We start from the raw sequence: 26,029 nt of genomic DNA on the forward strand, positions 1-26,029 counted from the left end.
GAGGTAAAGTAAGAACACTTTCAGTTTTAATCCGTCAGAGGAAGAATTGTAGCTCTTTTAAAAGGAGCAGAAGATAATAACGGATACTTGGATAAAGTTATTGTATTTACCGTTGATTGTAAATGTCTGCTGAAGTCAATGACCCACAGACATAAGCACACACTTATCTTCTCTGGTAAAGCTCTGCCAGTTGCTGCGGCTGTTGTTTGGAGACTTTTCAATTCAATTCTATTCTATTCTATGTGTATAGAGCCAAGTCACATACCACAAGTTATCTCAGGACACTAAATAGAGCAGGTCTACCATACTCCTTATACAATGTCTTAATGTCTACCAGTGAAGTTGCAGATTGCAACCGACTGAATACCGAAATTGAGAAACTATAGTAGTAATTTGCGAAAAAAACTGTTTGCTTGGTCCGTTCTGGGCTATTGTAGAAACATGGTGGTCCTTCATGGCGGCCTCCGTGAAAGAGGACCCACTCCCTCTTGAGATAAAAACATCTCATTCTAAGATAATGAAAACACAATTCTTATTTTCAATTGATTGTAGAGTAATGAAAAACGTACTTATTAATATCGTATTACATTTTTGGACTCTTTCAGGACCATCCAACTATTGGGTCATAAACAAACACCTTGTTTTCTTTGGTTGTTTGTTTAGGATTTATAACATTGGAAGGACTGTGGTCCACAAAGGTCTAGACTGTTTGCCCAGCATGGATGTAAACATCCTCAAACACCCTTAAAGCTGAGAGTCAGCACTTTAACCTCACACTGTTTCATTTGAAATCCAATGTGCAGAAGTACAGAGCCCAAAACAAAAGAAAATGCGTCACTGTCGAAATACTCGGGGCCTGTGCTGTATCATGGGCAGATAGGGAATATTATCCTCCGATAAATTGGAAAATTTAATTATTACTATTGTCCAGACAGTGGACTCACGGCTGATAACATGACACCTTAGGGTTTGAGCCAACTATTTAACTATCTGGTGTGGATATTGTGTTTTTTTTGGAAACGGCCACTGTCCCACCGCTACAGACCCCTATACACGGTCGGAGAAACACACCACATGAGCAGAAGTAAAAATGGTTCTCACATGTCGGGAGTGACACATTATCCATCTGAACATCTGCTGGAGCAAATCAGTCATTTGAAAACAGTTTATTTAAAGAATGCTTAATCCAAGATCTAATAATAATCATAGTCAGAAGCGTATTTTTGTTCCCTGTGTTAAATGAATGAATGTTTTAGTTTCCGGCTACTTCAACCTTAAAGATTTGCCTATTTTCAGTATTTTATATCATTTTAAATGAAATATCTTCAGATTTTAGACTCTTGGTCATACAAAACTCCAATTTAAGCTCAGTACATTGAGCTCTAGGAAACTGTAAGGTATTGTTCACAGTTTTCTATCTATATTTATGGACAAAAAAAAATGTTTGGCCTCACTCATGGCCTAATAACAATACATTCTTAAACTGATTGTCAGGAGGAATTGGCTAAATCTCCCATGGTAAATGGTAAAAACTGCAAAGGACATTACATATGTGTTTGACTTGTGAATAGAAGAGGAGGATGTATTCTTCCTCTTGCAAAACTCTTAAGTCGTCATTATGGCAACGGAGAGCAAAAGTGCAAGATAACGGCAATATCCTATTAAAAAGGAGACGATCAAATAAAAAAAATCCAGAAGAAAGAATGCACTGAGAAAAAAAAATGATTCTGGGGGAAATTTGAGACACACACATGCATGGATACACACAGAAACACACACAGTCTATTTCAATATGCTTTCGGTGAGTAAGGAACACTTGGTGAGCCTTGGAGAGAAAACTACATATTGCAGTTAAAATATGGAAATCACCAGCATTTTCCCTGGGATAAGACTTGAGAATAACCCACTCGAGAGGAAAAAATAAATAAAAAAAGCTTTGGCCATTTACATTGTTTAACATGCGTCAAAGAATTGGGTTGCTAAAGAATACACAAGGCTTTTCATTCCAGTCTGTGTTGGGCATCGCAAAGACATATTGAGAATTCTCAGCCGTCCAGTGTTCTGGAGAAAAGCACCTTTGAGGAACGGCGCACTCTGCATACTGATTACCTTTGGTTAAGGCGTTAACGCACTTAGCTCGGCTCAGGTCTTTTGTTTATCGACAATGCAGTAATTCCTCTCAAGGACGGAGGTTGCGGTCTTGAGATTTCTGGGGCGTAGCTGCTTTTGGAGCAGCGAGGCGGTCGGGGGGCCTCGGCAACAACGTGGCCTGTTGTGCCCACTGACGGCAGCGCTGAAATGCGCGCTCACACAGCAGCTGGATGTGGAATCTGTGATGAGGGATGAGCTCCCCTTTTAAGGGCACAAGAACATACAGTGTCCTTTCACTTAGGCATTCACTATTCAGCCTAAGCTCGGGCTGTGAGGCGACTCCACAAAGGAGTGCGCCGTCTGAGTCTATCACCTAGAGCTTCACGCGCACCACATCCGTCAACAAGCCAATAGTGCGCCAGTGTAGTGGCGCTGATGAAGGGATTTTCCTGCCATGCCAAAGGGCAAACAAAAGACTCAAGCCATTGAATAGAGATCCTGCATACTGTACTTTACTTTGCCTCTATCCATCCAAGGCTTTTATCCGGAGATTAAGGGTTTAGAGAAAGCTGAGGAAGAAATGTAGTCCCCTTCCAGCGACTAGCCAAATCGAGGCTCCTTCTCTTATTCAACAGATATTGCATTGTTTGAGAAACAAGCAGCTGCAAGGAAGCTGAAAAAAAAATGGGAATGGGAGGCGGTTGAGTCTTAGAGAGAGATTGGAGACTTTAAACAGAGACAGTACTATCTGAAAGGATGAATGATAAATGGTTAAGCCATTTCCATGTATATTTGATGTCGCCTTAGACCTAACGGCGCATGGTGCATGGAGCCTCAGGGCCAGGGAAACTCTGCACCACCGACTTCTTCCTTCCGTCGACTCCGTTCCCCTACCTGGCTGCTCTCAGCTCGATTTGTTTGCGCTCATGTTTCTCCCAGTCTGGGCCTTGGTTAACATTTAATTCTGCCTTGACAGATACAGGCAGGAGACTGTCAAAACGTGGGCCATCAAATAATGAAATGTGAATCAGCTGAGCCACCAGTGGATCGGCTACAGACAGCACACACACCAAATATTGGGCCCCCGATCTCTTTAATGAGCTCTGAGCTGTCTGACTGAACACAGCCATGTCTCTCACCTCTTCGACACCGCTGGAGCCGTGGATTCTGTCTGCCAGGAAAAGCGCTGCAGCAGAAACAAAAAGTTCAATCTTGCTCAAAGTGCTGCTGATACTCGAGGAGGCCTTAAATAAAACATGGAAATGAATCCTGACACGTTGCGGGGAGGTGTTTTCGATCCGACAGTAACACAAGGTAGGGCTGTTGTACAAGAGGAGTAATGGTGTAGCCAATGCTGCAGTGAGGGCCAACAAGACAATCAATGACGAATTACATGACACCGGGGCTAATGTCCTTGATTAGTCTTGCTATGCGAACAAATGAAGCGAGGCCCTTGACAATCACATGAGAGACAATGCGGCAATAGGAGTTGATGCGTCAGGCGGTTCTGCAGCAGATGAGCTCGAGTCTCATTACATAAACTCATGGCCAGGAGACATGCACATCCTTCAAAGGCGTGTTTGAACCCTGCTGACTGACCTTGCATATTTATCTCAAAAAGAAGACACTCAATGGAATAATAGAATATGAAAGCTCCAAATTTCTTACACAGAAGTGATAAAAACTGACCTCTAAATAATGAGCGCTATCTGTAAATGATGGATGGTGGAAGAGATGTGTTCAAGCAGAACCAACAATTCACTGGATGAGATTCTTCAGCCAGGTGCAACCACATTGGGGTTCCAAATTAATGATTACTTTCATTATTAATTAGTCATTCTGGATAAAAGTTAGAAAGTAAGTTTCCAGAGCTTGTCTGATAAACAGTCCAAAACAGAAAGATATTTAATTTCGATAATATAAAGGAGAAAAACCGCAAATGATTTTTACCTTGTAAATGAAAAATGTTGATTGAAAAATCTAAGACGTATTTCTTTTCTATTAAAAAAATAATATTAGCACCTTATTGCTAATGCCTATCTGCATTTTCTCTCTCTCTCTCTAAAAAATTTATTAAAATCATGTAATTGACAGGCTCACCTCAGGTACTGCGGAAGAAAGAAAAGAGTACATCGAGCTGAGGGGTGAGTTGTAAATTAGGGTTTAAATTAAGTGACAGTACAAAGTCAAACAAAGCCCTCAAAACTGGAAGCATTTTGCACCCAAGGAAGGAAGACTTGAAAAGATGATTTTAAATCAACTGACCTTTTAAAAGGCATTGCTAATCTAGTCACATGAAACAGCAATTTATGACGAGGGAAATGTTCATTTACTAGCAATGAGCATCTATCAATCATGGTGACAGAGGTGTACACTGGGGAGAGGAAATGGGAGGAATTAAGAGAGGGAGGAAGACACAGGAGAGAGACTGTGTGCACTGAACTACGCCCCCTGATAAAGAGGGAGGGAGGTGAGGGAGAGGGGGAGCCAGAAGCAGACAGAGAGAACGGCTTTAAATAATAACACCCTTGCGCTAATGTTTCATAAAAAGTTAAAGCTTGGGAGCACAAACAGTATCAATCACAAGTGGCTGGAGGCCTCATTTATGAGCCAAATGAAATCAAAGTATGACCTTCCTGCCCTTTGCAAGTTCTGTAGTCCTGTTCCAACAAAGCCATTTGTGTTCACCTCCAGCTAATTAGTCGAGTAAAGAACAAATTGTACATTTGATTAATGCGGTGGTCACAAGGATAGCAAGAGTCCAGCCCAAAAATTGCACTTGAACACATTCCCACCTCCAACACATTCAGTGTAATCTATGATATTATGCCTCCACATACATATGCATTGCGAATAAGAGGCGAATGGGAGATGATGGAAATGGCTCGTGGATGTGTTTCTGAGAGCCCTGTAATTGTATTTTTACTTGGCAGTGGATGAGACATTGTAAATGCCTAAAAACCACTATCTATTTTCCTTAAGTGGTGGTTGATGACAAGATGAAAAACAGCCAAGGAGTGAAGCAGCACATAGGGAGCACGTCAACTGCACTCGTTCACATCTGAAGAGGAGTGCTGAGCACAAGAGAGTCGCTCAGATTGTGAAGCCTCGCTCTCGTGGTCTGTAAAAGGGCTCGAAAACGCAACAAAAAAAAAATTACAAACTTTGCACGGCCCTTGACACAAACTTCCTGTGGTCCCTCGAGATGATCGACATGGTCGAGGGCGCTTAGCTTCCATGGTCCTGGCTAGGCCCCATGCCTGTGCTCTGGGCTAGCACTTCAAACAGCCTAATGTCCTATATGTCGCAGCCAACCGGCTGGTCAGGCCGCAGCTCTCTGCCAGCCATCTTGCATACTGTACAGCCAAGGCTAATATTCAACACTGAAGGCAAAGCGTGTGAAAGGCTTAAAGTGTGAATATCTGTATGTGTGTGTGTGTGTGTGTGTGTGTGTGTGTGGAGGGGAGGGGTTCGTGTTGCCAAACAACTCACATTTTTCAAGCGCATCCATCGCAGCTCCCATTTCCGCCTGTTGGATGCTAGATTAGAAATATTTGAAAAAGGAGACAGAGAGGGAGACAGAAACAGGGAGAAAAGGTCTTTAGCATATTCAAAATGTCCCTTTTCTGAAATTCTGTCAAAAAAAAAAAAAAAAGGCCCAATATTGAGCGGATTATCAAAAGTGCTTTATATTTGTTTTGAATGAGCCCTTTTGCCAAACAATCCCAGGTAACACAGTGCACACATTTCAAAAAGGTAAGCCTATTGGCGGCTCGGCGCTGGGCACTGTTTACGCCCGCAATTCGCCGTCCCTCTGTATATATTATGTGCTGTGTGATCATAGCCAGGCAGCGGAGGTGGCTGGGAGCTTAAGTCATGTAAATACAAAAACAGTAAGCTGTCAAAGATCCTATGGAAGGGACAAACTTATCGCCAGCTTAGAGCAAGAGAGAGCGCTTTCAAGCAGGGGGCTGTGGAGGGGATTTCCACATGTGGAGGGGGGCTGGGGGGGTTGGAAGATGTTTGATGGATTTAGGTTTCATTTCTCGCAGGCTCAGCTGCAGCTTTATTGTCAACCCCTCCAACCCTGAAAAGGCTTCCGCGCACTGATTCACTTTCTTTACTTTACAAAAGCGTCAATGTGTGAGCACACACAAAGGTGTGCAGTCAAACACAAACATACACCCACAAACACACACACATCCCTGTCCTGCTGTGAGCACAACATCCCAGGGAGAGGTAGACCTAAATGCAGCCCCAGATGCAGTGTCGCCTGGTCACAGACTCTTCTCCTGCACAAAGTGATATTTCCATAACACAATTTACGTCAAATCAATAATGAATCGATTCATTTTCATTCTGCATAATGTCTCTCCCGATAGAATAGGCCAACAAGAGCTTAATTGCTATAATAAACACCATCAATAAAGCACAGCCATTATTCTCGAGCCCATTAGCGGCGCACTGAGAAGTGGAGCGCCTCGTCCCATCATGTCTTATTGTACTGTACTGTCTTACTCACCTTGGGCCTTTGCCACAGCCAATTCGCTCCCCTTTGAAATACACGGCGACGGTGTAGGTGCGAGCGTGCGAAGGCCCCACTGTCTGCAGGGTCCTGCAAATTCAAACACAGAAATATGGGATGTGAGAAAGGAGGGTAGAGTTGAGAAATAATAATAATAATACCCAGGAGAAAGGCACAAGGACACTCGGGGACATTGTCCTTCAGAGAAATAACAAGAAAAAAGGGAGGTAAAAAAAAGGTTTTCAATTGGAACAAATAATTCATCTCAAGCGGCGGGTTGAGAGGAAGGGAATAACGCTTTGATTTAGTAGTGTGCTTTGAGAACACGCAGAAGCCATCTGAGGGACATATAAACAACTTTTAAAGCCTCCCCAACTCCCCACACCCATCATCTTCAGATACCAAGATCTGTTTTTTTTGGAAAAAAAAATATAAAAAAATGACATGTTGGAAGAGGAATTGAAATAAAAGAATGACAATAGCTTTTGAGGGACCCATGAGTCTTTGGTGCGCTAGAAGGGTAAACAATGAAAAAGCTAAAGAGGGACCAAGAAATCTGAGACAGATGACAAGAGAATATCGCTCAACTAATTTACAGATGTACCTCATTTAAAAAAAAAAAGAAAAAAAGATAAGCTGTCAATTGGTTGCATTTCTGCAGGGACATATGTACAAGACGGCAGACAAAACTTGGGAGATGTTTGAAATGTTAACATTAGCATAAACATCTCAAACCCAAGCTGTGAGTCACCTAAATTATTCACAGACAATTTACTTATTTCAGGAGAGCAATCCATTTTTAATGCAATGTGGTCACTTATGACACTGTATCAATAATTCAGCCCCCTTTCTCACTTACAAATGAAGAAGCACATTGCATGTGTGGAGAAAATAAGACTCTTGTGCACGATGTTTTAGCCAAATCTCAACAGGGAGCGCGTGTCACTTGGAATTATCACGCCGCTGAAATAACACAAAACGAGAGACGGAATAAAAAGGAAATCTGTGAGCTGTTGGGAAGTTGTCAACTTCAAGGCTGCACACAGATGGAAGTGTGCGATGGAGAAGAAACAGCACCGTAGAGGGTCTGTACGAGCTTCAGTTCTCACTACAAGCAGCTACTTACTGACTCGGGCCATTCTCTGCACAATGTGAAAGTGTGTATGTGTCTGCTCCCTGGTGTGTCCTGCCCAGACGAGATGTACAGTAAAGTGATGGTGCTGGGGTTGAGGTGTGAATCTGTCATCAACCAGACACATTCACTAGGGAACCCTTTAGCAGGGGGGTTGATGCATTAACTCTTTTTCTTCCCCGTTTTCCGTGTCCTTTACTGCCCTCGGTCATTTAGCCCGTTTCCATCTGGCTCACACTTTTAGCTCACCCTATGTTTCTTTACTGTCCACACTTGTAAACAAAGTCAGACGAACCCCTTACAGAATGGAAGCAATCTGCTGCTGTATGAAACGCTATAAAAAGGTGCACAAGCTGGTTTTATCGACCCACAGGTCAGGTTATCTCATGAGTACGTGCTCAAGATTATCAGCTGCTCCTGTGTATTCGTCGATCAGGAACAAAGTGGTAATTACACTCAAAGCTGTGGCGAAAGTCTCAAATTCGTCGGTACCTAGCCTTTTCTTATTTTCTTGTGTACAAATGTGTGAGCTAAAATGTTAAGATTCAAGTCAGCCAGAAGCTCCATTTGTTTCTCGTTCACGTTCTCGTGGGCAATAGAGTTGGAGGGAAGTGTTGATTGTAGTGTCAGAGTTGTGCTGTGTCAAAAATCACCATCAGTGGCGCAGATAGACTGAATAATAAACAGAAGAGCATTGAAAAAAACATCCAAATAAATACAAGGAAGAGAAAAAAGGGAGGAAGAAGGGACTGATTAAATGCCAGATTGTGAAGTTCATTGTACAGAGAACTGCTCCATCTCCAACCGCTCTTGCACGTCCAGCCGACCCCCTTTTTTCTCAGAGAAAACACTGTTTGTCAGTTTCCATGGTGACAAACACACTGCTTCATGGCAGCTCTCAAAAGCATTCTGTCAAATGACACTTGCTCCTTGACCTTTTGTCAAATAAGGGGTCTCTTTGGGCATGTTTATTTATCACAACAACAGAGACCTTTACACAGCTATTCACAATGTTCAGGGACCAATGGCAAGGAGAAAAGTCTTGTAAATCATGTTTGTGCCATTTCATTTCGCTGAATGTGTACTGCAGTCCATGTGATGGCTGACTGAACCCATCTCAAATATAGACGTTCAGGTGAAGCTGTAAAAAAGGGACATCAACACTTGCCTTCTATGCGCAGTGTAAGCAGACATGAGGGTCTGCACAGGTTTAGGTTACAGGGGGCAAATCTCAGAATGGCTCCAAAACTGCCCGATTCTTATTTAATACAATATATATTGCAGCATATATATGCTTTAACGTCTATTAGACCACAGCCAAACTGACAGTTTTGCTTGTGGGTTCTACCATTAAAAGGTTGTGGATTCCGAAGAATTAGTTGAGCTACTCTTTAATTAAAAAAAAAGCTCTTTTAAATTGATTTTAGTGTGATAGCAAAGTCGCTGTCAGTCTGCTTGTTTTACTTTCTGAAATAGAACATCAGTGCTAGCTTCAAATAGCTGGTGTGTCTCTGTGATTTCTGGGGTCTTACTTGTACAGCGGGATATCAGGTTCCTTGCCCTCCGTTCTCAGGGTCAAACAGCACTGCTGCAGCTGAGACTTTGGGTCATTCCAGTCCTGGTTCAGAATGAACTCCTGCAACACACAAACCAAACACACCGCGCACGTAGTCAACCTTCTGCTTTCACAAACTTCTTTTAACAAAAAAAATAAGAAACAAAAATGAGCCGCAGTTGCAAACTCTCTCCCTCAGTCGCTCATGCTTTTATTTCATTCTTGCCATGACCCTCTACACCATTTTTACCCCCTCTTTCTGCACTCACTTATTTGCTCTCTCCCTGACTGGCTCTCCATCTGAGTCTTCACGGTGAGTACAAATCACAGGCTACTTAAGACAAAAGCCAATCCCCGGCCAGATATAAAGAGCGTCTGGGAGTCTCCCAGGTGTGCTGCCCTGATACATTTCTCTTATCCAAGGGGGACTTCTAAAAGCCCTTCCATTAACAGGGAAGCAGCCTTGTCATAAAAAGGCAGACTTTGAATCCAGAACTGTCTGCTCCTATTAATTTTCTACAAAGAGTGCCTCTGCTTCTGTTGCTCGCGCTCTCTTACTCTCTCGCTTTACTGCCCCCCAAACCCTCCATCTCCGCTGTTCTTGCTTTCGCGCTTTACTTCCCTTTTTCTCCTTCCCACTTTTCCTCCCTCTGGGGGGCAACTACACCCCTTTAGCCTAAAGCAGAGAAATTAGGCTGTTTTGAAAAGAGTGTAGCATATACAGTGGCTACGCTCTTTTCATAAGGAAAAGGAGGGAACATAAGGAAAAGAGCCTGTATGTCCCTGGTTTTGCCTCTCTATTTCCATCCAAATTGGATGAAGAAGCACAGTGTGCATCGCTGTGGTTTCCAGGAGGCTATGTAAGGAGACGTGCTGGCTGTTTCACAACTTTTCTGTTGGAAGTGGAAATGAGGTGCTCTCTTGCAGCGACCATGACGCAAAGCTCAGCTCCTCCAGAGCTAGGGATTCTCCCTGGAGAGGCACACCAAGACAGCAATTAGCATGGCATATCAGACCACTGCAGCATCTTCACAAGGAGAGGTCCACGCTGTGTGGGTACCCGTACATGAGCATGTGTGTGTGCACACTCGTGCGCATGCCTGTTTAGGTGTAAGAGTGTGTGTGATAGTTTGTGTCTTAGAGCTCTTCTATCTAAATTTGGACAATCCAGTGGTGCTTGAGAATAAAATGCCTGTCCTTCCTCACTTATATCTGGCCATGGGAGTCTTGACTGAAGCTTACTCGATTTATCCAACTCCTGGAACACTCCAGAAGTGGACACCATTAACAGCCCAAGCACTTCTCGGACCCATAGAAAATCACCAAAAACGCTGCTGCGATTTCCGTTAAAGAAGACTAAAAAAGCGATCAAGCCGCCGTCGCGAGAGGCATTCAACAGCCGAGCACCACTTCAGGCCTTGCGTCAATGCTGGCACCATTAGGGCCCAGCCATTAGCTCCCTCCTCATCATCGTCTCCCTGGTTCTTTCTCTCTGAGGTGCCCGGCTCAGCGGCTTATTGATCAGATGCGAGTGGTGAATAGCTATGAATAGGGGCTCACCTTCAGCCGTGGGAAAAAGCAGACATTCATGAAGGTGTGCACATACTCCAGGTCTTTATCAATGTAGAGGGCTGCAATGAAAGCTGCAGAAAGAAAAATAAAGAGAGCATGTATAAAAAAAAAAACATATGGCAATAGAACGTGGTAGTTGATGAATGGCTTCTTTTTCTGCTCCACTTAACAGTTGGCTCTCTGCTTGCTCCTCAAGTAAATAAAACATTAAAACAAAGACCTCAGCTGTGGCTCTCGACAGCAAGTGACGTGGTATTAATGTAAACAACTGGAAAAGATGCCTATGTAGTTCCTTGCCTTTTTCATTCAAACAGGAAATTGGTATAGTGAGGGCCACATAGAGTTCACAGAAACGTATATAGTATAATATACAAGATAAAACTGTATGTCAAGCTGAATGGAGAGTAACTGGAGGTCTAGGTGAACTGAAAAAGATTTGAAATGTAAGCGGTAGGTGCTGGGTGTCATCTTCATCTCAGGGCTGTCCTTTTGTTTTCCTCTTCTATTAGCTGCCAGAGCATTTACTCATCTCCGTGACTAAGACAGTGGGACATGAGAGAGGAATAATAGGTAATATTTCAGCAGGCCAGTGAGGGTCTGCTGTAGCTGCAGGGCACGACTGTTCATATGCGCAAGAGCTGCACTCATTTCCAGCACTGACCCTCGTCTCCCTTCCTGTGTCATCAACTCTGCTCTGGCCCAAACCTTGAAGGATAATTTGAAAGGCAAATGACATAAAGCTTATGTATTAAGGTCTGCCCATTGAATGCTGACCTGGAAAGCATCAGTGCTTTTTTTTTTTCTCCCTTTGTTTTCCCCAGTTTTTTCCACTTTGACTGACAATCTGGAATAGTCTATTGTCTTTTCCCTTTGTACTACAGTCCCTGTCACTGCTGGCACCCTCTGTTGGCTTAGAGTGGATTGCAAGGGATCTCCCAATAACACCCATACACTCTTGCTCTCTCCACTCTTGCCTCTAATTATCCAACACTGCCTTTTAGTTGTGGTTTTGAAAATGCAGTAAAGTTTAAATTAAAAAAAGTTGAAATTAAAGCAACCATAACTTTTTCTCAAGCTAAATGCATTCGATTTTATACCCATACGCAGCCATGAATAAAAGAAGAACCTACCATTTATTTTATACTGACTTGGGGACATTATGCATTCATATCAGCAGGTCATGTAATAAAACTCGAAATTTGAAGGAGAAGTATCCATTATATTGGATTTTTCTAGCCGAAACCAAGACTTAATGGATCTTTCCCTTCAAAAAATGTTTATGGTATATGATGACCACGATATTTGCTGAGTGTTACATTTTACAGTCAAATAAACTACATCATTTAAACACTGTTTTGTAATGATCCTAAACACATTTTGGCATTTCTTTTTTGTAATTTTTTGTCTCTCATGGGCTGACACATCTAATAAGACATATCTGAAATAAGCTAACATAACACAACTTACTGATTGGGAATTACAATTTACCTGCTACTTTGTATGGGAATGAGTGTGACTTGAGAAGTCACTATGGCATGACATGATCACTGAAAGGCTTTCCACCCACAAACATACATAGGAAAATATGAGAAATGATGAGAAAGAGGCGCTCTAACACTTGTTCTCATTATAATGTATAACATATTAAAACAAATTCTGAAATATAAGCATTAAGTTCTGCCGAATCAATGCTACTGCCCTGGAGCACTTATTCTTCATTTTACTGTTATTCACTTTCTTTTTTCCCCCTCACTTAGTTAAGAATTATCTAGAAACTAACACTCAGTGTGTAAAGAGTAGTGAGGCTGGTGCACAGCTACCACTGTTAATTTCAGTTATGAGACTCTCTAGCAGGATGGATTGAACGACCAAAGCCGCTAATTTTCTCTTTAGATGCCAAATGTGACTATTCTGCCATCCATTTATTTTACTAAGCATTCTCTGGATGTCTTATTCTGTTAAAAAGAAAACTATTAAGCTGGTAGAATACCACCAGCAGCTTATTAATTAAGGGAATTGTTGTGGCAGTAGTGGCTGGTGGAATTAAAAGAAAAACAAAGAAAGAAATCATCACTAACTACTCCAGTCATACTAAGCACATAGGGGGGCAACCTCCAGTGTCTTCAGCAGAGAAGTGACTGTGTTTGACATTTAACACAAAGGGAGCAAAGAAATCAATAATGGTACTTGCTGCCATCTTAAACGGCACATTCTTGAAAGACCTACTAGAAAAAGGTTTAGTAGTGGTCTAAAAAGGTCTACACGATTATCTTTTCATTTTATACTTCTGCAAATGAATTGAAGAGCTGTGAACGTACACTCCAGCAAGTCAGCCAGAGTCTTGGTCCGTAGTGCGACTGGTCGTTTGGTTTTGTCGTTGGTGATGGCGAAATCCTGCATGCCCAGCTCCTCCGCCACTTTGGCCTGCGTGCGGTTGTTCACAAGCGAACTGCGGAGTAGCTATGGACAAACACAACGGGCATCGCATTTAAATGTCCCCCTGTCAGAAATGTACTCAAGGTCAACAACATATAGCCATGCTAACTCTACACAGAGACAGACACACGCTAACATGGAAATAGAGAAGTACAAAAAAAACATCAACCCACATGGAATAATTCATCAAAGACAGAAATGGTAATGAAAAGTAAATGTTTCAGGGTGATTGCACGTTGCTCTGTTAAATATTACATTGCGACTTGGAGCTTAGAGGATGACAACATGTTAGACTGGGTAAGGTACATTTACGTCTCTAAAAGGAAAAACAAAAACATGTTAAATATAGCTACAAGATGTGAAAAAAAAGAGCAAATAGAATGCAATATGACTGTCTGAATCTGTCTTGCTGTGATGTGCCCTCCTTTACAGTACACACGCACACACACACACACACACACACACACTGGTTGAATGAGCACTTTTTTCCCCCCGATTTGAAATCCATTTCAGATGTACCCCATCTTGACTCTTGGGCATTGGCATTGCAGGAGCTTTCAGTCTCTCAACGAAAGCTTGCTGGAAGCTTTTAAACAAATGACGTCACAGCTTCCATCTATAAAGGAATATCCACAAATAAATATCTAACTGCAATGGTTTCCTTATGCAGTTTAAGACCAGTTCAATCCCTCTGGCCTCGAGTAGTCAGTCTTCTGAAGATAAGCATTGATGCTCGAATGAAAAGAGCGAGTTGTAATGCCATCTGACGCCGTCAGAAAATGGACTTGCGCGTTCAAAGTGTGATCATTTGCTTTGTACCTGTGTTACAAGCCGTGCAAGTTTGCACACACTCAACTTTATTTTTCAGACACTTGACAGCTTCGGCAAAAAAAGTGCAGACAAAGATGTGTTATTGAAAACCACTGAACAATTCTGTCTCATGACAATACCCATCACAAGGAGTACAGTAAACATACAGGCACAGTGTGAGGTAAGGAGTGGAAGAGTGTTATTTTCTGGAAACAAGCAAAGGAGGAAGGGGGTGAATGCCTGGTTGGCACTTGGAGATTCAAAGATTGATGGGAAGGAAGGGAGGGGAAAATAAAATCACCCACACAAAAAGCAAAAAGCACAGCTGTAACTTCATTTCAGGTAAACTTGTGTAACGGCGAGGATCTTCAGACAGCAGAAGTGCAAAGATGTAGATGTAAAAAGTAGGCGGGTAGGGAGCCTTTGATGAGCAAACGATTTGATCTTACTGTTAAATGTCCTTCGTGGTGGTCAGGGAAGTGGATGAAGAGGTACTCTGTGGCCACCAGCTGCATGATAGAGTCTCCCAGGAACTCCATCCTCTGGTTGTGGCCTCTGGAAAAAAGGAAGCAAAGATGAACAACAGGGAAAAAAGATGAGTGAGTGACACACAAGGTTACTTAAGGATATGGGGGGGATGAAATGGTAGGGGTGAGGTGGGATGGCAAGGAGAAAGGGGTTAAAAAGAGAGGACAGGGAGGGTCTCACGTGAGGTTATTCAGCTACACATCACCGGGGCATGAAAGGCATCATGCTCTCTCGACAAATGTACCAAGCTTTTAGTCTTTCAACAGAAACGGTGAAGTCGGCTGATGTACATTTCATGGGTGGCCTCAGGGAACAGCTGCACTGACAGGCTGTGTGACAATTCGGAGGCTGCCTGAAGTAGGAGCCCTTCTGAAGAAAAACGCCAGGATTTGATTGCAATTCAAATGGAAAAAACGGAAGAAAAATACATGCTTAAAAAACCTCTGCTACACCTGCAGCAGTGCCTGTCAAAACCCTAAGCCCATAAAAGCAGCAAGCGTGCACACAGGTTTAGAGAACAACTTTCAACCTAACAATTTCTAGAAAAATCTAATGGCAGTGCTGTGATACTGTACATCAGCTTCCTGCCTTTTCCCCCATCAGTGAAAGGCAGGTCATTAATTAAACAGAATTATAGATTAGCATTGCAGATGTGGGCTGGTGCTGTGCCAGGCAGGCAGGAAGCGTCGGGTAGGGGGCGGCGTAAGTGAGCACCATACAAGCAGGGAGGTATATGCAGCAGCAGAGCACATATCCATCTATAGATATGAGCTCCTCACAGGAGGGGGGAAATCTGAAGATGAGAGAAAGAAAAAGATGCAGAGGTAGAAGATGAGGAGGAAGCTGACATCAAAGAGCGAGAAAAAGGTCAAAGTTTACTGTCCGCTTTCTGCCGTTTCTGCCTTTTATGGGCCGCAGCAAATCAAAAGTGTGTTAAAGGCTCAATGAAACGGCAAAGCGTCTTCAGCAGGGCTGCAATGGTCAGGTATTTTGGTTATCATTAAGATCTTCATTATTTCTTCTGTTGCCTAAATGTTTAGTACATAAAAAAATTAAAGTTAATTTAAGTTTATTTTTTTGTCAGACCAACAGTTTAAAACCCAAAGAAATTCGATTTACAATTATATAAAACAGAGAAAAACAGCTAATTCTCACTCTCACCTGAGAAGGTGGGAGCGGTGAATGTTCATATGTAAGAAACAGGAATTTACTCCATTTAAAAATATCCAGTATTTCTGCATGCAGCTTCTACAAGTTTGATGTAGAAACTCAAAGCTGCCAGAGCACATACACTAAGAATGGACTTTACAGTGAAGTAGGATAGATCTCGAAGGGAAGAAAAAAAGGCTCTATTTGTATGTGTCTACAGGGGATCTTTAAGAAAAGACTCAATAACCTCTCTTTCAATCAAATAATCTGTTAACTGTTTGAGCTCTTATTATATAAAACTTAGCAATCATGGAGTCTCTAAAGAACAGTAATTCTGAGGAGGACCCCCACCCCCTCCCCCAAACTTTTTCCCTGATAGAGGACTCTTGCTTCCATCATCACTTCTCTTCACCCACATTGTTGTATAATAAGGCGTAAGAGGAGGGGGAAAATGAATAAATTCTCGTCACTTAAACCACAACAACAGCACTTTTGGAAGTGTACAAAAACTTTCTGCCAACTGCCATCCAAACACATACCTGTGACCCATGATACTGTTGACAAAAATAGAATATATTAGGTAATGCTTCATTTAAAAAGACAACATAAAAAATGTTTGGCATTTGTGCTAAATAAATTACAAACAATCGATTACCAACATCAATGTTGATTGATCGACTAATCAATTTATCGACTGATCCGGCACTAGTCAAGTGTAGTTTTATATAATAGGAAGGGTTGGCTGGTGGGTCATATCCCAATTGAATATTTAAATGTTTATTACAAGGAAATAAAGGAAAGGATAGCAGAGCAGTTAATGCAGGGACACAGGAGAAGTAAGAACTTAAAAAGCTACTTTTTCTATTTCACTTCAAGGTCCAGAACTGAGCGTCATTAGGAGGGAAGGGACACTGCCTGATGCACACCCCCAACATTAAAAATAATCAGAGCTTCTTAATAAAAAAGGCTCTGCCACAACACATGAGAGCGTGAAGAGCGGAGGTTGGGATGAGGGAGGGTAATAAAGGCCAGTGGGAGGCCGAGAGAACTCCCTGTTCATCCTGCACTTCAGTACTGTACATGTGCGGATGCCAGAGAGCGTACGCTGGGAGGAAACAGATTGGGAAGGTGTACTGTGAGCTAATTTCATGTCCAAAAAAAGGCAGAGTGAGAAAGGGAACAGTGGAGTGACAGTGAGAGACCAAAGGAAAATAGAGAAGAGATAGAGGGAGGAAAAGGAGAGATAGAGCAGGTCAAAGAGGAATGCGTCGCTGTGTGAAGCGTCACAAAGAGCCGTCCCTTATTCACTTCAACAGCAGAGGCACAATGCTCCAGTAAGGTGGGGGAAATTGAAGTAAAGTGTGGAGCCGAGGTCTTTATTCGCCTTTGACTTTGATCTAAAATACCTTTAACAGCCCCTCTGAAGAGGCGGCGACAGGCTGCCCACTCCGAAAGAGGGGAGCACTCCATTTTTTTAAGGCCATTTTTCCCTCTCGGTTCTTAGGGAAATAACGTTCTTGCTTCACGTGTGCATGCTTGTATAAGGTTCAAATGTCTAATCTGCAGCTATTGTCTACAAAGTGTTACTGGGGGGCAAGTGGAGCTGTGTGAATCAAACACTCAGTGACAATAGAAGAGGAATCTGTTGGCAACGTATGGTATGAGAATAAATTTCACTACATCAAAAGATCAATATGAATTCAAAATGGTACTTCATTCATTTTCCGTTTAGTACGATCTTTCTAAAAGAGACTCTGAGATTACATTATACTGAAGTGTGTTTTTGCTGCAGAGGAAAAATATTGCCTTGGCTTTAAAGTTACAGGATGGATGAAATAAAATTGTTAGACAACTATTTATATGAACTACCTAATGTTAAAAGGCATACTGTCTTTCTTCAAATAGCAAACTAGGTGAAATATGTATATATATATATTCTAGCACTGTTCGCCTTATTGTAATTTACTGTAATTAAGCCAAATTGTAACTTGTAAAATATAGGAATTACCTTACCGAGTGGCACTTATTTTATTTAGGAATCATCATCTTTAAACATTTTCCACCTGAAACTAGTTGCTAAATGATGGCAATAGAGATAATCTGCAGTGATGTTTGAGAATGAAGCAGCAACGAGGCCTGTGAGCTATACTGGTGATACTGCGGTTTGTTTATGTAATTGTTTTTTAAAATCATGCTTTCTAACATTGCAAAGTGCAGAAACATTTTATTTACTGACTTACTTTAGCTTTCAACTCTGTGCAAGCCGCACAGTGAAATGTACTTTCATTTAACAAATACTGAACTTGAAGAGAGTTGTATTCTTTTTTCACCAACAGTGAAATTCTTGCAACACCCAGCTCTTCCGCTGTGAGAGGAGATAGGAAGCCCAGTGCCTGGGGGCCACAGCTCTCCATTTCTGTTGTCTGACGGTAGCCTCCAGTCTCTACCGCTTCTCAACAGGGTCAACTCCCATACTTTATTTGTGTGCTGTCTTCACATAGGTCAGTTTGTCCTCTATTTCTGCATAAAGTGATAGGCCAAAGGCCAACCCGGGTCCTGTCTCCTCATCTGCTGCCTACCTTATTGTCTGAACCTTCCTTTGAGTTCCCTGACCTCGTTCTTCTCTCCATTACGACAGCATGACCTACTTTGGTATAACCTTTGGTCCTCATGGGCAGCCGTTGCTCAGTTCCAGCTTTCAAGTCAGTCGGCTCTATTTAGGTCAACCTGCCTTTGGCCACTAATGAGCTAATGAACATAAATTACCCTGAAAATATAGGAATTCTTTCCTTTTTGCTCCAGGAAAATAACAATAAAATACTGTGAGTTAAACTTCAACCTTACATATAGTGAGTTCAGCTACTGGATGTGATGCCACCAAGTTACAGAATAACATTGGTACCAACCTTGAGTTGGAAAGTCCTCAAAGTAAAGCTCAGTGGGAGGCAAACCTCTGGACCTCTAATCGACTTCACTGACCATGAGTGGGGAGAGGTTTGACATTTAAGTGATGGATTAGAAGATACACAGCAGTGTACTGTATGTGTGAATGTGTGTACATGATACACACACACACACACGTCCACGGACACACACTCACACACAGAGCAATGTCCTTGTGGCAAACCAAAGCAAGCAATTACAGAGTGCAGCCTGCCAATAAGATATCAGAGGTATGCTGTCAAGGCTAATTTGCTTCAGCTGTCAAACTCACTATTGTGTTATGTTGTAAAGCTCAGAAGTGAGTTAAGCTTCCATTGCAAATAGCCCTCATACTCAGAAACACTTCAAATTGGAGTGAACAGTCTCATTAGGTAATACATTTTCATATGAAAATAGCAATCTTCCCACACTTGCATTCTGTCAATGAACAAGCAAGGTTACGCTGTCACCAAACAATAATGACATATTTGTTAGGAGCAGACCAAGTCGCTTTCTCTCCGATCAATTTTAAGTCATCTCTGTAGAAGCTTGCAACTTTATTGGGTATTGAAGACATGTCATAGTGGAAAGCTGAGAGGAAAAAAAAAAAAAAACTTTCAATGTCAGTGCTTAAATGACCACAGCATCACTGTGAAACATTGCGATTAACGAGAGAAAATCAACCCAAAACCCACATGCATATCTCTGCAAAGAAAGCATACTGCAGGATTGTGTATAGTATATGTGGTCGAAATTAAAAAAGGTCCAGTGCGTAGGATTTAGTGGCATCTAGTGATAAGAATGCAGATTGTAACCAAACCCTGAACACCCCTCGCCCTTAGCCTCCCCTTCCAAGTGTGTGTGATAAACTACGGGACCCACAAGACTCACAAAAAACACAAAAGGCCTTATACTGTATCTAGAGCCAGTGTTTGGTTTGTGTGTTTCGGGATACTGTAGAAACATGACTGTTCAACATGGCGGACTCAGAAAATGAGGCTCATTCTAAGGTAAAGAAAAAACAATTCTTATATTCAGTTGATTAAAAAGTAATGAAAAATGATGATGATAAATTAATACTATATTCCACACTTCCATGTTCTGTCGATAGATTGCCTGAAATCCTACACAATGGACTTTTAAAACACATGAAAGAACTATAATTTAAGCGAGAATCCAGGAGTTCACGAGCTGTACTGAAAAGTCTCAATGAGAGAAAATAATCATTCAGTCAGATAACAGATGTGGCTGCAATGAATGAAAAAGATCAATTTTAAACCTTCAGCCTTGGACAACTCAGTGAATCAAAACCCCATTTCCCATGAGGCATTCGGGTTCAAGCAGACTACACATCCCACTGGATTAGGCGCTGGGCCAAAAAAACTAGTGAAAGGGGCTATCTTTTACTAAGGTATTCTGAACATGACATCACTTGTTATAAAGGCAGTCTTAGTGACTGCCAGAAAATGTATAAGCTGCAGGGGGTAAACATAATGATGATGTGGGAGGAGGCTGCCGCATTCACAGCAGATACAATTTAAAATGCTCAACGTATGATAAAACTCCCGGCATCTCCGATCATATTATATATTATAATGCACCTCATCACCTCTGAAGGGAACAACAGACAAAGTCTGGCTAGTTCTGCAGCATCCCTGCAAATTACATCTGGCCGACTCGTGCCTCACTTTGCATTTTAATTGGATGTAACTCCATTATCAACAAACAAACACTGACCGTACTTACAGGGTGAGGTGGTTAAAGCCCACAGTCCTCAAGGTGAAGGCTCTGGCCAGAAGACGCACATGCGTGAACAAAACTCCAATAGAGTCCTCGAAGCTGGTCAGTTTCTGGAGGACTGGAGACGTCTCGATCAGCTGCCTGTCGGTCTGGGGCTCCTGGACCTGCACACAGAGAAACAATGGAACAAAAGAGGGTTTCGTATTATCTACAGCAGACTAGGACTATATTTTATTATTTATGTTAGGGTACGAGCAACAGCATTCAATTATATTTTCAACAATAGTGTTCTTCCATCTTTGTGGTAACCGTTTGGTGAAGGCACGCTCCTATTTCAACATGACAATGCTACTGTGCTCAAGCCAGGTCCATAAGGAAATGGTTTGTCAAAGAACCTCAACCCAACCCAGCACCTTTGGGATGAACTGGAACACCGACTACAATCCAGGCAGTGACCAACTTCACTAATGTCCTGCTGAATGGAGTACTGTTCAGATGTCCACATACTTTTGGCCATGAGTAGAGATGAACAATTTGCCTATTTTTAACACAAATTGTTTGCAATGGCATGTAATACATACGACAGCTAAAAATGCAAATCACTGCTTTAATTCAAGTCTGTTATATAACACTACAGTCTTTGCTGCAATATAGTAAAGTAATATTTTAATGTTTTTGTATAATTTTATGTATAATATCTCGTCTGAGTTCAGGACCATTTTTATCCTGATAGGATGTTATGGCAAGGATGTTTTGTGTATTCATCTATGACAGAATAAAACCAAACCAAAGAGGAAGAGGCAGAGGAAACAGTGAAGGACACAATTTCAAATCTCAAAATAGCAAATATGTGCCCAGTAACAACCAGCGTGACCGCTTCGAGCATCCTCGAATCAGACGAAAACAAAAAAACAAAAACAAAAAACGACTTGCTCAATGAAGTCGCATAAGAGTGTCAAATATATTCCTTAAACGAAATGAACCTCTACAGTATGCGCTGCTTGAGGGGCTGTTTAGAGTGTGTGTTTTTACTCCGCCACAAAACAAACTCGGATGATCTGCAGCAGATGGAATCTCTTCGTCATTAAGTTTTAAGTCAAACAGCCCGCTTTTTTTCTCCCTCTCTAAATCTGGTGATTCAGTCGGTCAATTAATATCTGTGGTGACTGAGTCGTTCTGCAAGTTGCCTCGCTTGCTCTGAAGCGGGCTATATCAGAGAATCACGCTTATGACTTTGATAAGTCTTGAAAGAATAGTTTCCTTTTTGGTTGAGAAAATTGCTGCAGATTGTGCTCTTCACATAAGCTTCAGGGCTGTTCTGAGGTAGACTGGGTTCAGCAAAACAAGCCGCTTGCTTTACAGCATTTGCTCATGTCTGTGAACATTAGAAAAAGGAAAGATATGCACAGAAAATATATGCATGCATGTTTGTTGAATCAAGAGATATCCTTATGGGTGCATTAATTAGGCTGCTAGAAACATCTAATTGGTCTCTGCGTGGTACAACTGTAAGCTTGACCAAGACATCTTTTCCAAAGAAAACAGAATATATTGAGTCACATAATTTTATGTGGACATTCTAAGGGAACTAAAGCACATTCACCTTTGTAGTTTGCTTCATTTAGCTGTACACTATAAAGTACCCCACAAACAAACATGTTTAAGTCTATCCACGGAAAGATGGACAGCTTATCGATTTTACAGCATCATCTTTTTTGTGTTTTCATGAAGAAGTGACAAGTAAACAGCTTTCTCAGATTCTGCAACGTCAAGCCAGTGTGTAGAGCAGAGATGTATTTTTAAACTCAGTATTTTAATTGGAGTGCCGCCAGTAATGTCATGGTTCCATCTTCCAATATGTCCTAAGAAACATTTCATTTCAGCCTTTTTTCCTTCTGTTAATTAACGAAAGGCGTTTAAATGTCATGCATCACAACTAACGGCATCTGACGAGTTCAGCACTCATAGGCACTAGCTATCCTTCAGGGGGAATGGCCAGCAGCAAGGCTTCAAACGAAGTGAAGAGAGGAGAAAAAAAGAAAAAAATCAACAGCAGTTATGAAAAAAAGAAAAAAAACAACACTTTTGAAATGGCTTCAAAGCATCACTTTCAGCTCAGTCCAGGCAGAGAGCAGAATCAGAGCCGAGGTCTTTTGAGGACCAAAGAAGCTTGATACTCATGTATCTCCCCAATAAACCAAAGGAAAAATTTTGAAATCCAGACTCAACGTAAATGACGTTCTGGTAAATTATTCTGGAGAGCTGTGGGTGATGATGCGCTGGTGCGTATCGAGCGAACACGAAAGACATAAAGATGTGCCTCGAAGCATTCTACTGCGCTCTGTAGGGCACGTCGGTGGCAAGGCTAATGTATGCGTGTATGCCAAAGTCGGGTGTACGCATAATTACCCACGCCATGGCGGGCTGCCATTGCCATCCACTCAAATCTCATTAAGTCAGCTCCTCTTTCACCTGTTTTGTCATCCTCGCCTTGGTGGGCAGTGGAGGGGAGTGACACCTTGTTACCGCTCAGCAACAAGTTTGGGCATAATGTTCTAGGCTTAACTCCAAGGGGCCTTCATCAATTATAGAACAAATAATTAAATAAATAATGAAGGGAAAGAAGTTTTAACCTGCTTAGATTATATAATCTCAAGACTAAAAGGTCAGGATGCTATCAATCTACCAGGAGGTTGGCACAATTTAACAGGCGTTACCCCACTGGTAGGGGACCACCCAGAGGAAACCTCAGCCACGCGCAGTGTGTGGTAATGAGGACACAGCTCTGAAGCGGCTAATGACTACTCATGCAGCACACTGTGGAGGTTCCCCTCGCACCACAGAGCGGTTGTAGGGCTGACCCCGGGGCTCCACCCTGACCACGGGGCCTCCGCTGTGCAACTCCCCAGGAAAACAGACTGCTGGATACAATGGATTTATTCTGAGCACTCAACATCCAGGCACTCTATGGATCTTCAGCATTTGGTGATGAAATATACAAGGGGTGAGGACATGAGGATAGATAGTGTATAAATACACACACAAACATATATACTGTATATATGTTTGTTTTAATACGTATAAACACAGTTGTAAACATAAACTTAAGAGTTATTTTGGGCAAAACTTATGCAAAAATGTACTAGAAAACGCGGCAACATGCTCACGCAGGGAGATGAAGAGAATAAACTGCTTAAAGACGAGTCTCGGCATACACACAAAGAAACGCTTTCTCCACACAAACACATCAGAGAGAAGGATGCCTGACGGTCCCTGGAGGCCCCATGTGATTCGGGACTGTAATCCTGTTATGGCATCTTTGATCTCTTCTTCCAAATCCTAATTTCAAACAAACACTGTTGACATGTTCAATGTTTCTGGGCAGATCGTGCAAAGCAAAGGACGGCAGAACAGAAAGAGAGAGCGTAGACAGAAAGAGTGAGTGCAAAAGTATGATGAAGGAGAGGGGGAAAATGGTACGGCGGTGAAAGAAAAAAGGAGCAATGGCGAGGAGAAGAGAGAGTGAGTAAATGAAAAAGCGGATTAGGGTCCCGACCAAAATGGAGAGCATTGAGACACAGGAGCAGAACAATGGAGACTAGTGGAAGGCTACTGGGTGCCTTGTGACAGCTATAAAGAACTGAGTCAGCCTCAGGCAAAATAACTAACAGCTTGCCCACCTCTGTTAGTAACACACACACACACACACGAAAAAACATACATTCAGGCTGGAAAACTTCAAAGATGGGAGAGCGCTTTTGTGTCTTGGGGGTGAGGTGAGTTTTAATGAGAGGCACCTAGCCAAAATAAACATCAATAATAAAACATATCTCAACCAACCTGCAGGGGGTGTGGTGGGTAGTTGAGCCAGACATCCCGTAGGTTCTGCAAAAACAGAAAAGGAGGGGGGAGAGAGACGAGCAGTCAGAGGAGAGATTACAGGGTCATATAAGTAAAAAAGAAAAAACATTCAAACTATACATTTACTGTTGCCTAGGAATAAAAATAATTAGATTTTATGAAAAAGTATGTTGTGTAATGTTCAAGATAAAGGATATCTGATTTTAAAACTACACATGCTATGGGCAACTCCCCCTCCCTCCCTAGGTGGCAATTACAGCCCCAAATATGCTTTTTCTCCGCAAATAATTAAGGTCCCAGCTCCAAAAGAAAAAACTTATAAAAAGGTGGATTTCTAAGTAATCATTTATTTTGTTAAAGAAGTTCTAATTGTATCTAGTACATACAGTATAAAGAGAAAATCTGAAAAGCCCAGAAGCTTAACAATGTGAGCTACAGGTAATATTTCTGTCACCTACAAAACTGATTTGTACAGATGTGTAGGATAATGAGCTGGGGAATGTGTTGTCTATTAGAGCCACCAGCTGTAAATTGCACAGGATAAAATACTGTTGAAATCATCTGTATAGTTAACGAGGAGCATAGCTCCCTTGGTCTCTGTTAACTATGCTTGTCCTGGTTAACCATTTATTAAAGCTGCATTCATTGATTTTTTTTGAGCCACCTGTGGTCAGTGAAACAAGCTGTAGACACAATATTGGCTTACAGTTGGAAATTGTTAGGAAACACTTGCCTATTCAACTAAACATCTATATGGAACAGCGTTAGCATTTATTTGGAGTGATGTTTCTGGAAACACAGGGGGACATGAGCTCAATAATAGCTCTATTTGCTTTGTGCCAAATCCTAGGGGAAATATCTGGCTCTTTTGCAGCCGAATACTCCACTATGTTCACTAGCTAGGTGCGAACTTTGTCTCACTGCCATTAGGTGATGAGCAGGTAGTGTAATGTATCAGAGCATTTTTCCTGCCTGTTGTGGTTGGAAATGGGTGGTGAGAGTGAATCAAAACAGAGTTGCCGTCGTAAACCCGAAACAATGGGCTGAAAGATGCTAAAATGCTTTGTGGAGCTGAGGAGAACTGAAGAGTTGGGTCATAAATCTGTGTGGGTTTGTTACTCTGAGCAACCCCTCTCACATTAGATTGATTGGTAATACACCAACAGAATTCATCATATCGGAGGCAGGCAGCAGCTCTCTTTCACAACTTTAAGAATCAATTTAACACTTAATGAAGTTGAATAATTTATTATTCTGTAGTGGACTAAAAAACTGGAGATTGTGACGATGCTCCACAGATGGCTCTATGTCGGGGACACTCATTACTTAAGCCAAGTGCTTTCATGTGCCATCAGCAACCCCAAAAGGGGGTGGTGAAATGACAGCAAATGAGTCAGCATCTCATTTTCAGACCGAGAGGGCTGTGTATCGACCACCCACTGGGGAGTGAGGTGGGGGGTGAGGATGTGGATTTGAGCGGAAGGAGAGGGGTGTCGCGGTTGGAGGGTTGTTGGGATTTGGCTTTGAGAGGTGTGTTGTCTCTGGAGACCCGCATTGACAGTGTTGGACTTATGCCTCCCCTGCCTGTGGAGAGAAATATGTGCAAGATCAACATGTTTCCTCAACCCTGCTCTGAAGTAACCAGACAAGATCGAATGGTAGAGAGACAGGGGCTCAGAAATAGACAGCACACACAGAGAGAGAGAGA

General features: G+C 42.1%; 1 protein-coding gene across 1 annotated transcript in view; it reads right to left on the bottom strand.

The window, feature by feature from the left end:
* Positions 1-26,029, bottom strand: part of drosha (drosha ribonuclease III) — a gene marked incomplete at its 5' end in the record, with an annotated part of 79,132 nt that overhangs the window by 2,123 nt on the left and 50,980 nt on the right. The window contains 8 exon segments of the mRNA XM_035665676.1: positions 5,584-5,630; positions 6,614-6,706; positions 9,281-9,384; positions 10,864-10,946; positions 13,194-13,335; positions 14,571-14,676; positions 20,467-20,624; positions 24,301-24,345. Coding sequence (XP_035521569.1) covers positions 5,584-5,630; positions 6,614-6,706; positions 9,281-9,384; positions 10,864-10,946; positions 13,194-13,335; positions 14,571-14,676; positions 20,467-20,624; positions 24,301-24,345 — 778 coding nt within the window.

The sequence above is a fragment of the Morone saxatilis genome, unplaced genomic scaffold (genome assembly GCF_004916995.1).
Source record: "Morone saxatilis isolate NCDOM2014 unplaced genomic scaffold, NCSU_SB_2.0 Contig0, whole genome shotgun sequence".
In the NCBI taxonomy this organism is placed as follows: Eukaryota; Metazoa; Chordata; class Actinopteri; family Moronidae; genus Morone; species Morone saxatilis.